A 15,903-nucleotide genomic window follows, 5' to 3' on the forward strand; every position below is an offset into this window, starting at 1 on the left:
GAAACCCTTTATTCTTTGGCCTTCCCTTTTGTTCTTCGATAACCGTCTGTCTGACCCTCCCCCGTTTAGTCAACTGCCATCTAAAGGAATTCCCGATCCCCTCCCCACACATTATCCCGCGGCGGGGAAATCGTTTCCCCGGGCCAAAGAAGTAGGAGGTAGCGACGGCAACTGCACCGACGGCAACGACAGCTTTTTACCCCGATACACGGTGGCAGGGAGGCGGCGCTGACGGTGGCTGTATTTTTCCAGCTGCTTCTCCCCCCGACCTCTTCCGTTTCTCGCTCCTCCATCGAGACGGCGCTGGACTCAACAGCTCCGCTTTTATCCGGTGCTCGGAGCCTGCGCACTGAAGCCGCCTCAGCCCCTAGTGGGCGTCGAGTGACACCCTAACCGAGTTCACCCCGCTCCGGAGGCCAGACTGGGGGGGGGGGGGGGGAGGGGGGGGGGGAAAGAACAGGACAGAGGTGGTTTTGGGAGTGGGAGAAAGTGCTTGCGGGGAGGGTGGGGGTCTTTCCAAGGCCTACAGTCATCATCCTTCCACCCAGTAGTGTCGCGCCCAAGCTCACCCATATCCAGACTTGAGGGCTACTCAGGGAAAGGGGATAAAGAACCAATCCCATCAAATACCGAAACTTTCCCAAACCTTCGGTGAATTGTTGAATGCATCTGTTGTGAAATAGACGGAGATTTCTGTCGACCGCTCTGCCTCCAGTTGGCTGTCTTCGAGCCTCCGTGGAGAGGCAACGACGGGCGGCAGCCCAAAAGTAAAATGGCGGCGGGCAGCTTCGTCCCCTCCCCCTCTGCCCCTGCGGAGCGGGGCGGGCGGGCCCCGTGCACTTGCCGCCGCCGCGGCCGCCGCCGCCGCCGCCGCCGCCGCCGTCAGCCGCCATTTTCCCAGAGCGAGAGGCAGTGACACTGAGCGGGCGCAGGGGGCTGAGTCGGAGACGGTACCTGAGTTCGGAAGCGGCAAATAGAGGGGGCATAGACACTCTGAGCAGCCTCGCCATAGCCTCTGCGTTCCTGCTGACTGTCTCTGTGCCCCCTCCCCTACTCCTCGGTTGCTGGCGAAGAGGCTGAGCGCTGCTGTTTGGGGAGGGGGTGTGTGGAGCCGGCTCCTGTGTCTGCAGTGGCTGCTGTCGGGGGATCGTCTGACCGCGGAGGTGTGGAGAGACTCCTTGGGGGTCGAGCAAATAACGGGGTTCGGGTGTCTGGTGTGTGAACATCACAGGTCAGTGCCTGTCGTCTTCTTGGGAGTTCCTGGGGTTTGCGGGGTGGAGGGACGTGTGTTTCCAGGGGGAGGGGGCTTTCTCATCTTTATCCTTACGGTGTGGGGGAGTCGACGTTGACTCAGGTGTCTCGGCGGGGGCTGGACGTTGCTTGTTTGATTCGAATATATCCTTTTTCCTCCTTTTCACTAGGAAGGGAGCATTATGGCGGGTTTTAGGGTTGGGGAAGGGGAAACTGGCAGTTAAACCCCCTTGAGAGTGGGAGTTAGGGAGGGGGCGCACTCGTCGCCGGCAGCGGGTTAGAGCCGCTTGGGTAAGGAGGTAGGTTTGTGACTGTTAGCAGGGTTTGTGTCGAAGTGGTCCCAGGAGCTGCCAGCTCTCTCCCTTTCCTCTACCGCATCTTGTTCAGGTGCTGGGAACCCGTATAGGCCCCATTTTCTTCTGCTGCTTCCATTTGTCGCCTGGCAGTCTCTGGTTTAATTTTCTCGTAAATATGAAGGGAGTGGAAAGAACGCCTTGGGTATATCCCTTTGTGGGAGAACGAGTCAGCTCCTCATCCTCTCCAGGAGAGGGTAAACCCGCCCCTGAGGTGGTCACCCCAGTACCCAGCCGTCTCAGGCTGCCCCCCGCCCCCTCCCCTCTTGCATTATCGTCACCCTTTACTGTAGCGGAGGCTTAGAAGCCACAATATGGCACATTTGAGGAAAGCTGATTTTGACCAAGGGATTGGCACAAACACTGTGGCAGCAGACACAGAAGAGAAACAAACGGTTCACTGTGCTAAACAGGGGAGGAGGAGAGAGCAAACAATCCGGAGGGCTCTCTCCATCGGCCTTAGCTCCTTAGAGATGCATTCTTGCTGGACTGTGTCTTACGAACGACACAGTTTAAAGTCAAGGGGGAAATCGCTATAGTTAGCTTTAGAGTAAGCCCCGTTTTGCCCGTTTCCCCTCACCTTTTAGAGATGTGAATAACATAAGGTGTTCGGAGTTCTGGAGACCTTGGAGAGAATTAAGTGCGGTGCATTCAGCTCTAGGCTGGAGACATCAATAGCTAATTGGAAAACAGTCAGGTTTTTTCCTTTAATCTCCTAGATGGCCGGTAAAAAGTGAAATTTCCCTCTTTTGTCCTTTACAGATTCTAAAAATGGCGGCCCCAGGCTGATGTTGTGGTAATCTAATCAGCTCGGGTCCTCCACACCCCTTGCAGTGCGTTTGTCTGCAGCATATTACAGGCTTATTATGTTTACATGAAAAGGCTGGGCCTTTTTTCACCTCCCCAAACCGTTTACAAAGATGTGTCGATTTTACTGCAAATTGCAATGCTGTGTTTTAGTTGATTAGTTTTATGGGTTTCTCCTGAGAGACAAGTAAAATGACACCACGTTTCAAAAACTAAAAAGCACTCAGGTGTTTTTATTAGAAATTTCAGCAGTGAGGTCAGGTGCTCTTACATATAAAAAAATTATCAGGGGGCAAATAATAGTTTTTGTTTGGTTTAATCCAAGCGTTTTTCATTCAATAAGCTAAAGTAAATTAAAATATTTAGTAAGTGTGCAAGTACAGCCTATTTTGTAAGAATCGATGTTTTAATCTACAGTAGAACGTTTCTCATTGAACTTTTGAACAATTTTGTGAATTTTGGTTTTTGTACTCTTTCAAATTAATTTTTAGGGAGCTGTACAAACAAGCCTAAACCTGTTACTTCACTGGGTGTGGAGATGCTTGTTCTTTTCACTATTATATTTTGCATCCATTTTCCCCATGTATTTAAGCGTTCCTTAGGAATTTTGTAAGTTGGTTGTGTGTTTGATAAAGTAGAGCTCTGTGCCTTGCTGCCCTGTAATTGTCTTATAGCATACTGTCACAATTATGTAAGTAAAAAAGTAAAGCTCTAGCTCTTGATATTGTTCCTTGCCAAACATGTCCATTTATTTACTCGCTATGGGATGTAAAATTTAGTCTGTTTTAGTGGGACTTTAAATAAAAACCATATCATAATAGGGCCTTGAATCTGGGCAGAGAACGAAATGATGTCACTCAACTTGAAAAGTGTGAATGATTAGAATTCATCTGTCTAGTGGGAGGTCGATCTTTTTTGGCTTGAAGTAAGCAATGAGATATGAGTGGGTTATTAATGGTGTTTAATGACCATTCTGGTTGTGGAGCAACTGGAAGATGAGTGCCTTTCAATCCAGTACTACTTAAATAGGTTGGAGAGGGTCCACTCTCTAATGATTCTCTTATTCCTTTGTAAATTCTGCTCCAAAATATTTACAGTGAAATAAGAGAATTTATGAAGCTTGTGTGAATTAGACTGATAATTTCTAATTTACAAAATAGTAGAAATTAGCTTAGGGAGTTTCATCATGAAAGACTGAACACACTGCCTTGCTTAAAATCTTTGAAATGTTTTAAGATGAAATGTTGGTGGGTAGTGGGAGAGTTTGTGTAGGGATTTGGGGTCATTACTCATTTGTATTATGTTCTGAGTGAGCATTTCATTCAGATCCTCAACTGCTGTGTAAAGATTGCGCATTTATAGACTAAGTGATTAAGATCTGTGGGTTAAGATCAGAGGGTTGGTACTTTAAACTTACTACCTAATGTAGGAAATAAGTATACTCCCAGGAAAACTTGGTTTATGTAGTCATAGGAGGGAATGCTGTCTATACATGTATTTTTGTTGATCTTGACCTTGATCAAGTCTAGACATATAAGGCATTTGGATTTATTTGGCTTCAAAGAAACAATACAAAGTTGGAAATTATGAGAAAAGATGCCTTCACTTTTATGCGCTTTCTTCATACTGGCCTGTTTCATTGCTTTGAGGTTTGTTTCTTTTTGTTTTCTTTTGATATGTTTTTGGTCCCTGTAAGATGAGTCTGGCTTTTTATTTATTTGTTTGTATATTGCCCTTTATAAAAAAACATGGTTGTAAATGTTTGCTTTTGATTCTTGTGTACTCCATTTGACTATGTGTGTTTTGGATTGTCAAGGCATATTTATTAAAAGGTGAGGCATAATTTTTGTTCACAGAGAGTTTTGAAACATTTGGCCCTTGGGGCAAAGCTAGTCAAATGGTCTTTGTTCTTAGGGTGGCTAAGTTTGAGGGATTAGTTGTTTATCTGTTTAAATGGATCTGTAGAAAATCATAACATAATTGGAGAGCAAATTTTATTTTTAGAGACTGTGTTTTGATCATGTTTCTTTTTTGTTGTCAGTATAAGTTACAGGATCCCTTTGATCTCAATTTAAGTTTAGAACCTTTACAGGGCTTCTCATTTCTCTTCAACTCTTTAGGTCTCTCTGATAACTCTTCTACAATTTTGCCTTGTCTATTTTCCTCACAGTTTCCAGCCATAGAATTTTTACCCTATATACTACAGTAAGCCCTAGGAATTCTTGACTCTAAAAATGAAAAAGTGAGGCAAAAAGCCAATAAGTTAGGAAAAACGTCTCAGTACATACCATGGTGGTCCTAGTGAAATTGTAATTTATTAAGTTGATTTCTAAGAATAGTATACCCTTTTTAATGCATCAAACTCCTAAAGAAGCGTATGGTTTTATTTTTCAAACTGTATTACTCTAATAGCTCTTCTTTTCTGGAAATTATTGCTGGGACATAAAATATGTACTATCACTGTGTGTTTAGAGTATTGAATAAAATCAACAGAACTTTGAAGAGCTATCAAAAAACTGCTTAAAGAATATTAGTATGGAATCTTAAGAAATGTTATGTTTATTTTTAAAAGGTATTTTAATAATATATAATAGTGTCTGTATCCAAGGGAGTCATTCTTAGCAGATAGTAGGTGCTCAATTATTTGTTCAGTTTAAAGCTTTTGTTTTAAGTGAATATGTTTATATCTCAGATATTCAGAGTGATCAGGAACATTCCTTGTCATGTATTAGAATAAATGTTTAATATTTGTATTCTGCAAGGCTTTTTAATATTGAGTATAACATTTTTATTTTGCAATAAAGTTTTTTGTGTTGATTGGCAGAGTAACAAGACATACTATTTGAGATATTGCTGTGTAAATTTTATTCAGTTTGTAGGCTGGGTTTAAAATTGGAGTGGCTCCCCCCCCCCTTTTTTTAACTGCCTTTTTTGTAATGTTGGGAGGAGCCTCATTTTTTCTTAATATTAAAATGATACTATTTTTGTTACCTAACAATTTAATATGAAGAGCGTATTTGTGGTTGAAAACTATAGAGAAGGTAGTCAGTCTTGTATTTCACTCGATATGTATTTTATTTTGATTTGAAATGAATTCTTGTGGACAGCTTATAAATCAAATTTTATTTTAAACTGGAAAGCCATATTTTATTGTTAGGTAAAATTTACATCCTTTTCAAATCTCATTGAGTTATTTACCAGAACTGTTTAAACTTTTAGGCGTATTGAATATTTTCCATGCAACAGGTCAGTCACAGAATTCATTTTTGATGTGTTGCATAAAGATGTCATCAAAACAGACATCATGCTTTTTAATGAATAAATAATTGATTTACAATTTAGTGGATAAATAATTACACATCCATAATTTTAAATTAAAATGTTTGCTTTTGCATTTTAAAACTACCTCAAATGTGAAATCTGGGTTTAACATGAGAAGCAAAATAAGTACAACTTTCTTTATTCTATTTATACAACTGGAGAAGATTATGATTTTCTAGCAACTCTTAGATTGCTCAATTTAGAGTTAATCCAAACAAACATTTTTGGTTCTGAGGCTTATTATTGAGAGAGATAATACTGAGTAATCATACCTGTGTTATAACCAACATGGGTGCAGCATTTAAGGTCTGAGCTTGTAGCAGAAGCTAAGCGTATAATATAACAGTGGGATTGAGTTAGTTTTGGATTGTGGTATTTATAATTTCAAGTTTACATAGTTATCTAACATTTTATCTGAGACCAGAAATTTAAAAAAAAAAAAAACTTAAAGATTTATGTTGACTTTTATTCTCAAAAGGTATTTAAAACATAATTTTTATTTAAAGGCTTTAATAGAATTTACTATGATAAATTAAATAATTTAAACTTTAGAGTTAAATAGGTTTAATGTTTTCCATTTTTCTCATTGTTTGGTCTGTCAGGAGACGTTTGAGAAAGATACACCCTTCTAATATTTTTTCCCCCCAGAGATTAATGAGGTGATAGTTTCTATTTTTGATTTTACAGAGAGATCTTTTGTATTCCTCATATTTTGTATGTCATTTAAAGAGAGACAGCTTTCTAACATTTGAAAGCTCATTTCATCTTTAATCATGTGGCAAAAAACTCTTGATGTGATAGATTTGAATGGTTAGGACTTTACTTCAGTAGCCATAAATTGATGGGGTTGGGGGCAAGTCTGATGTTAGTCTGATACATAGTAACTCTTCTTGAGAAAGTAAGTTTGAAAGTAAGATTGTTTCTTTGGGAATTGTTTGCATTTCTCCTTAAATGAAGCTGCCTAATTGGTTGAATTTGACAGGGCCTTATTACATCTTAGCTTTAAACTTCCACCTAAACACTATTTTTGAAGCACAGACAAAAGATTAATTTGAGTAGCTACTGTTTCCCTTGTTCCATTTATTTCTACTTTTCAAAAGCCTACTGTTTTAGGATTTGTTTGGATGCAAGGAACAGAAATCAGCTCCAGCTAGCTGAAGTAAACGTTTTGTTACAAGGCTGTAGGGAAATCTCACAGAACTTATTTGAAGAAAGTGCAGTTGGGCCTCAGAAGAATTGGCAAGGTGTCAGAGAGCCAGTATTCTCCATCTTGATCCCTCTAATTAGCTGTGACTGGTAAAGGAGATGGTAGTGGTTTGAGTTTTTATGGTGTGTGTGTGGGGGGGGGTAGTTTCCTTGGATGGAGGGCAAGAGAAAAGCACCTCTAATTCATCTGAAAATAATTGCCTTTCCCCCAGATACCCAGATGTATCTGGGAAGATTTCTAAAATTAAGTATTGTCAAACTGATGATTCTGTTTCTTAATTTTAAAATGCTATATTGCATGTATATAAATATGTATGTGTATGTTGACCAATTTCCCCAGAAAAACCAGGGTTTTCATTTTTGTTTTAATTTGTAATGTCAAACTTACAGGAAAGTTACATGAATGGTTCAAAACTTGCCTCATATCCTTCATCCAGATCCCCTGATTTTTAACATATTTTCACTATATACTATATTGGTCTCTCTGTACATGTTTTAAAAAATTTTTGAAACATTTGGGAATATATAGTATACATCGTGCCCTGTTAGAGCCCTTAATACTTAAGTATGCATTTCCTAAGAACAAGCATCCCTCCTTAGGTAACCAGAGTGTTAAATTCAGGAGAATTAGCAGAGATGTAATACTTTTATCTAGCTTATTGACCATATTCCATTTTCATCAGTGGTCCCAATTATGCCCTTTATTAGTACTTTTTTTTTTCTGGTACGATAGCCAATCCAGGATCATAGATTACATTTAGTTCTTAGGTCTCTTTAGACTCCAATAGTCTGGAAGAGAGTTCCTCAGTCTTTCTTTTGTCATGACATTGGCAGGCTAGTTATTTATCCAATTCCTCTCAATTTGGGTTTGTCTAAGGATTCTTCATAATTAAATTCAGATTTTGCATTTTTGGCTGGAATACTGGATAAGTAATAAGTGTTGTGTTTGTTTGTTTTTATTATCTGGAGGTACTTGATGTTTGTTTGCCCACTACCAGTATGTTCATTTTGATTGCTTGCTAAGGTATTGAGTAGTTTCTCCATCCATTGAGTAAATTGTTTCTCATTTTGCCATTATTAAGTAATTCCTAAAGAGATATTTTGAGATTGTGTAAATATTCTGTATCTCATCAGACTTTCCTCTCCTAGATTTAGCGTCTATTGATGATTCTTGCCTGAGTAGGTTTTTACTCTGATGACTGTACATTTACCAAGGTTTTTAGTTTGTGGTTTGTTTCAAGGTAATTGGCATTATGGGAGTTTTCCTTTTTGGTGTTTCTGTAATGCATATAATTTGATTTCATAATCACAACAATAAATTAATTTTAAGTAAGAAAAGTATAGATAATTTTGATAGTATTGATAATATTCCTGCACAGTGTTCCGTACAAATGGGATTTAAAATAGTTTCTCGAATCTGGTCTAATTTTAAATTCAGAACATAAAAATTAAGTACTTAGATTGGTAGTTTTTTTTTTTTTAAATGGTGTACTTCCATGTCCTTGTTTAATTTTTAGAGTTATTGTTATATGAACCTTGAGTTACAGTTTATGATTTGCTCTTAGTGCTACCAATTTGATTTCTAAGGCAAGGCTGAAAATACTTACTTTAATTGTGCTGTTTCTTTTCCTCCATTTAAAAATTCTTCCTTCGTATAATTTTTTACAAGTAAAGTATTTTTTTTTCTGAAAACACTGAGACTGGTTCTTCATTTACATACATACAAGCCAGTACTTGTTAAGAAGGCGTTGGTAAGGTGGTAGTACAGCAGAGGATCAGACATCTGCAACTCTTAGGACAAGCGGTGTATGATCTTTGGAACCTTATAGTGAGAGAAATACGTACTCCTCAAAAAGTTCAGAAGGGCAAGAAAGGGACAAGAAACAGAAAAAACACATTTATACTTTGATTACATTTTGATGAGACTTTTATCAACTTGGCATATTTCCTTTCAGTGATAGCAAAATCTTGGTAATAAATTTGGATGATAATTTGAATGTTATACTGATTCAGGTCCTGGAAAACATATTGAATGAAAATTATTAATTTCTTTGGAAATTTTCAGAGAGACTAGGAGAAGGAAAGTGTTGTAAACATTTGCAGAGTGGGGATTTAATCCTATAAAACTTCAAATTCCCTTCTGAGAAAATTAAGGTGGTATTTCAGAATAGTGAGAATTAATAAAATGATACAGTGTATTTGAAGCATTTAGAGGTACTTTGTTGATTTAAAACTTCTTTGAGTCAATTGTATACAACTGCATTAAGAGAAAGCTTATTTGTAGCATTACCAAATCTTGTCCTGTTGTTTTAAAAAAGTATAGAGTGAAAGGTGCAAAAACAAGTCCCATGATGAATTAGAAGATTTTCTTTTAGGCCCAAATCCCCATTGTAGACATGTAAAATATCACCATGTTGGCTAAAGTTAAGAACCTAGAGTTAGAATTAATGTGTGAGATCTTTTCTTTAAATAGTCTTACTGTGTGACCCAGGGCCCACATGTATCGTTTACATGGAGTGCTTATTGTATTGTGCTTATATTAGTTAGATATTACATGAATCAGAGATAAGTGAATGTAAAGAGAGAATTGTTTAGACGAAAGCTTAGTTAAAGCTTAGCTTAGCTTTAGAAAGCTTAGCTTTGGAAAACTTGATAAAGGCATATTAATTGCTGAAGAAAATTGTCAAGTTAGGTATTGCTAAGACAAAAGATTATGGGGAAAAATAATACAAATCTAGAAGGACGTCTGCATTCACATTGCTCCATAAGTGTCTAGGTGATTTCTTACCTTGGAATAATCTAAAACCAAAAACCATGGATAATGCATTCTAGATATGGTTTATGCAAGAATGAGAACCCAGGATTCAAATAATAAGAGCCATATTCATTTTTTTTTAAGAGCCATATTCAAAAAATATTTTGGCTTGACCCAAAAATAATGATGAACGATATCCTAAATTAAAAATACAGGTTTATATTATATATACATATATATGTATTACATACATGTATATACACATATGTTATATATACAATACAATTATAAATACAATTGTATTACATATACAATTTGTGTGTGTATATGTATATACAAATATATATACATATACAGTCTTTCATTATTCTCTATGTTAAATGATGGACTTTGAACTCATGAATTTCTAGTCCCTGGGTTTCCCTGGTAGCTCACCTAGTAAATAACCTGCCTGCAATGCAGGAGACCCGGTTCGATTCCTGGGTAGGGAAGATCCCCTGGAGAATGGTTAGGCTACACACTCCAGTATTCTGTGGCTTCCCTGGTGGCTCATTTGGTAAAGAGTCTGCCTGCAGTGTGAGAGACCTGGGTTCCAATCCTGGGTTGGGAAGTCCCCTTGAAGGAGGGCATGGCAACCCACTCCAGAATTCTTGCCTGGAGAATCACTATGGACAGAGGAGCCTGGCAGACTGCAGTTCATGGGGTCACAGAGTCAGACATGACTTGAGCAACTGATAAAGCACAGCACACTTTTTATATGTAAATCTAGATTTCTCTGTATTTAATCCAAAAGAGGATGGATCTTACAGTGTTCTGTAACTTTCTTTTTTTTACTTAGTATCTTGGAGATCTGAAAATGTTCTTTCAGAATTAGACCCTGGTTTGTCCAGTGGGGTTTATAGGACCCTCGCTAAATGAAATGACAGATTCTGGAATTTAACAGATACACTGACATGTTAAGATCCAAGAACCCTTGTTATCTTGTGAGATTTAAATTGTACTTTTTTTTTTCTTTTTTAAGGACCTTTCTATCTCTGATAATATTATAAACTAGATTCATTTAATGGCAAAGAATTGAATGCCCTCTGTATGGAAGCATCATGGTAGCTACTAAGTTTGGCTTGCTGATCTTGTACATATTTCCTATGGAAAGTAGCTGATGATTGTGTTGGCTGATGTCCGTGGGATCAGTTTGTGTGGTTTTCAAATTTCAGCCTGTGTGATATTTAATCTAGAGTGATGGAGATTTTAAAAGACGTTCTGCTTATATGTATAGCCTAAACTATCACTTAAAAGAAGCCTCTTATGCACTAAAGTAAGTGGTTCATTATGGATTTGGGGGAAAGTATTGCTAGTTCAGTCCTTGACTTTACATAGTAATTTCTTTCGCCATGTTCAGATGACTTTTATAAGAGTGGCTGATCAGCTCAGTACATGTGGATTATTTTTCGTTTATATGTAATCTTTTCCATGAAGATCTTTACAGTGAAATTTGAAAGTAAAAGTGGAGGTAGCCTGTCTTTTAACAAATAATACTAGTCACTGTAGCACTCGTATCTACCAACTTTGTTCTTAATTTTTGTTTTCCTCTTTACTGCAAAATTTCTCAGTGAGTATATGCCTCTAAAAGCATTCCTGATAGAGATTTAGATGTTAGTGTCGATTTATTTTTGAGGGTGAAATGCATAGACTTTTTCTCTAAGCTTCAACTGTCTAGTTGTAATACACTAGTCTTCCATTTCTAGATTTTGTTTTTATATTAAAGTATGAAGAGGAGGAAGTTGATCTTTGAATACTGTAAGCTCTGAAATCAGAAGACTGGGAAAAATTCCATAAAAGTAAACAGTTTAAACATGGAAAGTATTTTCCCTTTTTTTATTCATTCTCTTGCTGACTTTGTAGGTTGTTAAATACTTAGAAGTTAAGGTACTCCTTTTTAAAAAATACGCTTATTTGGCTGCACCGGGTCTTAGTTGTGGCATGGGATCTTTCATTGTGGCATGCAGGCTACTCTCTGGTTATGGAGCTCGGTCTCAATATTTTCTGTACGTGGGCTTAGTTGCCCGTGGTATGTGGGATCTTATTTCCCCAATGAGGGATCAAACCCAAGTCCCTTGCATTGGAAGGCAGGTTCTTAACCACTGGACTACCATGTAAGTCCCAAAAGTCCTCTTACTTTATACTTAAGATTTTGATAGTAAATATTTTAAACTCTTTCACCATGTATTTATTTTCTTTCACCATTTATTTATTTTTTATCAATTTGATCTTAAAAATTTTTTTTTAAATTTATTTTTGGCTGCACCGGGTCTTCATTGTTGCATGCAGGCTTACTCTAGTTGCAGCAAGTGGGGGCTACTCTGTTGCAATGAGTGGACTTCTCATAACAGTGGCTTCTCATTGCAGAGCATGGATGCCAGGACATGCGGGCATCAGTAGTTGTAGCACATGGGTTTAGTTGCTCTGCAGCATGTTGAATCTTCCCAGACTGGGGATTAAACACATGTCCCCTGCATTGGTAGTCAGATTCTTAGCCACTGGACCCCCAGGAAGTCCCATCATTTGTTCTTTCATGTGTTTTTTCACCATTTGAGTGGCCTTGATACTCAATAGAATTTTGACTGGAATTAATTAAATTATCATTGAATTGGAAAATATAAACTTCATGGCTTTAATTCTCAGAGGCACAACACTAATGTCCATAAATGAGTATCTACAGTGTATTTATGTATCTGATTTTCTCTGTGCAGCAACTCTGCAATGTAGATCTTTCACTGATTTTTCATGAGAGACCTAGAGAGACTGAGCCGAGGGTCACAGAGCTAAAGAGTGATCAAGAATTTTAAGTCATTTGGAAATCATCATAGCTTTCCATTAATCCTTAAAAAAGACTAGTTCTTGACAAGGTAATGAGAGTATACAAATTATTAATCCAAGGCAGTTACTTGAGAAAACTACTCTTAAGATACCCTTGATCATATTAGATTGTCATAACTCATTTCAGGTGTCTCAAGGACAACTTAATTTTATACATTACTCATTTCCCAGCACATCGAATAGTATTGAGAAAGTATATATGCTCAATAAGTATGTTAAATGAATGAATTTGCATTTATACTTATAATGTTTTGAAATAACAGAATAGTTGCCATGATGTGGATAGGGGGAGTGCTTAACACTCAAGATTTCTTCTATTGTTTGGAGACAAAGTACTCAACTCGATAGTGATAAGCTGTAAGGGTTGATTGTTGGAAATTATTCAGATGATGACGATGATTGGTGGAGGTGGGCATGAAAATTGAGAAAGAGTAAATCTGAAATACTGGGGAGACATAAAAGACTGGGTGACTAAATTGACTAGAGAAAAGAAGGATTAAAAATAGAACTGGGAGAATAGAGTACTAATGAAAAGAATGGAATGGAAGAAGATAATATGAAAAGATTCTGTTAGAAAGTTTGAATTTTGCAGTGATGGCAGGTATTTGAATTAATGGCTAGGAATAGGGAATCAGGAATGAATGGTTAAATACAAGATTGGAGACTAATAATGGGGAAGATTGAACCTTAAAGGACAACCACATTTTCAAGTAATAAGGAAAAAAGAAGCAATTAAAAAAACAAAAAAAAAATGTTTCCAGAAGGAAATCAATCACGAACAGTCTTCAGTGGCAGAGTTTTTGTTTGTTTTTAAGATATGTTCATCTAAAAAGGGAGAAAGGGATTAAGTGTGTTAAAGAAAGTGTGGTTTAAACAAGAATAACTTAGGTGGGACTTCCCTGGTGGCTCAGTGGGTAAGAATCTGCCTGCCAAGGCAGGAGACAGGTTTGATCCCTGGTCCGGGAAGCTCCCACATGCCTTGGAGCACCTAAGCCTGAATGCTGCAGCTGCTAAGCCTGTACTCTAGAGCCCGAGTGCTGCAGCTGCTGAAGCCTGAGTGCCCTAGAGTCCATGCTCCCCAACAAGAGGACCCATCGCAGTGAGAAACCCGCATGCCTGACTAGAGAAGACCCAGCACAGCCAAAAACGTAAAAATAATTTTTTTTTAAGAAAGAATAGCTTAGGTGATGTCTTAGCCACTTTGTTCTCAGCTTTGGGAGCTAGATCCCTCTCTCAGATGTAAGTATCTCAGTTCTTGGTATAGAGTGAGGTAGATAATCTGTATATCTAACACTTAAAAGTGTGTCAGAATATAAACCAGTGGTTAAAAAATGTAAGAAATATATTCTTCGGGAAGTTAAGAAGGGAAGAGATTAGTGTGTAAGAGGCCTTATAGCTGTAACAGTTTTTTGAGTTAACCTAGTCACATTATTGTTTACAGATGAGGAAAACAGTGATCAGGAGGTTGATCTGCTGACAAACTTAAAGCTAGGTTGTGGCAGAGATGTCAAAGTTGGGAAGTTGAGACTTCAAGGAAGTGTTGATACTTAAAGGATCCTGGAAGGTTTAATAATATTTTTATTATTGGGTGGGATGGATAGAAATACAGGAAAATGAAAGAGAATGAGCAAGGATATGGCAGCAATCACAAAAAGACTGGCATAATCAGTGGATTTATATATTGGAATATTAGAATGGAACAAGGTAACCTGATAATGCCAAGATTAGGAACCAGTTATTAGTGTGAGCTATTATGCTTTTTTAAAAATACTTTTTTAAAGAGGGCAAAATTAGGAAACTAGAGTGGGCTTTGAAGTATATTCAGTATTTAAGCAAATGTTCTAAAATAGAACACTGAAGCAGATCCTTTATATATATATATTTTTAAGATCACATCCAGACCTACTTAATCAGAATCTCTGGGGTGAGGCCTACACATCTGTTATCTTCAACTCCTAACCCCATGTGTATGAAAAGGGGCATTTTGTGGATCTGTGTTTGAGAATCACTGATTTAAAGGTCAAGTCAGAATAAGAAGAGCAACTACTTAGAAAATTATTCTGCTAGCCTAGTCTAATAGAATAAAATGTAGACAGTAGGATCAGAAAGATTTGTTCAAATCCTGTTAATTAGATTTGATGCACATTGTTTTTATATAGGGAAATGAGAGGATTCAGTCTCAGTCTAAAAGAAAAGTAGTGATAGGAGGCATACTTAGTTCATGAAAAGTGAGAACATTGTTTTGCTTTAGAGTAGGATAAAGAATGAGAGAATAAAATTATTGCCAATTTTGTTTCAGTCAAAAATATGCCCTTTCCTGATGACATACTTTTTGTAGGCTAAAAAAGCGAGAATGAACCAGCTTGATAGTCTGTATAGGTTGAGAGACTGAAGATAAATGCAGGACTTTTATTGTTAATTTTGATTTTTAGTTGTTATACCTTAATACTACTTTTTTTTATGAGTGCTTTTGTTTTTTGCCTTTGATAAGAGAATTCACCAATGAAATAAGTTTTTCATGTCACATGTTGACTTAGTATTTCCTTTTAGCTAATGATTTTCAAACTATTCTCCAGGAATTCTTAGGTTTTTAATGAAACTTAACTGGTAGGTGGGAGGATGTGCAGGCAGGGACATTTCCCTGCCACCCTGTTTAACCATAGACTTAGCAAATGATGAAGTGAAAATGTTTGCTGTGCCCATTAGCAAGTATCATTAATCACTGTGGCCTCATTAATCACTGTGGCCACCTCCCATTTGTATGTGGCTGTAGCCTCCTTGACACAACACTTGAAGTTGATGCTGGCAATCATTGGGAAAAGCATAGGAGATTAAAACTGTCTTTTATCCTAGAATAAAAATAGATGATTAGATTTTTGTGTAAGATTTTATTTGCAGGAAAGTTTCCATCAGTACTCAAAAATTGAAGGTCACAATTTTAATGTCACTTAAATATTTTTAAATTTTGAGGTGATTGTAGATTCACCTGCAGTTTAAGAAATAATAGAAATTCTTTGTGTCTTTTCCCTGGTTTCCCTCAGTAGTAACCTCTTGCAAAACTGTAGTATAGTATGAGCACCATACTGACATTGATTCACACATTATGTTCAGATATCCCGTTTTACTTGTCCTTGTGTGTGTGTATATGGTTCTTTTCATTTTTACCACAGGTAGATTCCTGTCTCCACCACCACAGTTAAGATACAGAACAGTTTTATCATTGCAAGGATCCCTGGTGTTACTCTCTTAATATTAATGCCACACTAGTCTGTTCTCCATTTCTATAATTTGTCATTCAAGAATGTTAGATAAATGAAATTATACAGTATATGT

General features: G+C 37.5%; 2 protein-coding genes across 18 annotated transcripts in view; one reads left to right on the forward strand and one right to left on the reverse strand.

Moving 5' to 3' along the window:
- LOC122674080 (DEAD-box ATP-dependent RNA helicase 30-like) overlaps nt 1-1,226 on the reverse strand; it is a 40,406-nt gene extending 39,180 nt beyond the window's left edge. For 10 of the 15 annotated variants that reach the window (XR_006334890.1, XR_006334889.1, XR_006334883.1 and 7 more), the window contains exon 1: nt 201-1,226. Coding sequence is in view for 3 of the 15 variants with exons in the window: in XM_043872142.1 (XP_043728077.1) it covers nt 647-1,226 (580 nt within the window). In the remaining 12 variants the exon portion in view is untranslated. The remainder of the gene's footprint in view (nt 1-200) is intronic. The other 5 variants (XR_006334893.1, XR_006334892.1, XM_043872142.1 and 2 more) reach the window with 1 other exon arrangement.
- Nucleotides 1,098-15,903, forward strand: part of KMT2E (lysine methyltransferase 2E (inactive)) — a 94,694-nt gene continuing 79,888 nt past the window's right edge. For all 3 annotated transcript variants that reach the window (XM_043872121.1, XM_043872122.1, XM_043872123.1), the window contains exon 1: nt 1,098-1,231. The gene's annotated coding sequence lies outside the window, so the exon portion shown is untranslated. The remainder of the gene's footprint in view (nt 1,232-15,903) is intronic.

This window comes from Cervus elaphus, chromosome 18, assembly GCF_910594005.1.
Source record: "Cervus elaphus chromosome 18, mCerEla1.1, whole genome shotgun sequence".
In the NCBI taxonomy this organism is placed as follows: domain Eukaryota; kingdom Metazoa; phylum Chordata; class Mammalia; order Artiodactyla; family Cervidae; genus Cervus; species Cervus elaphus.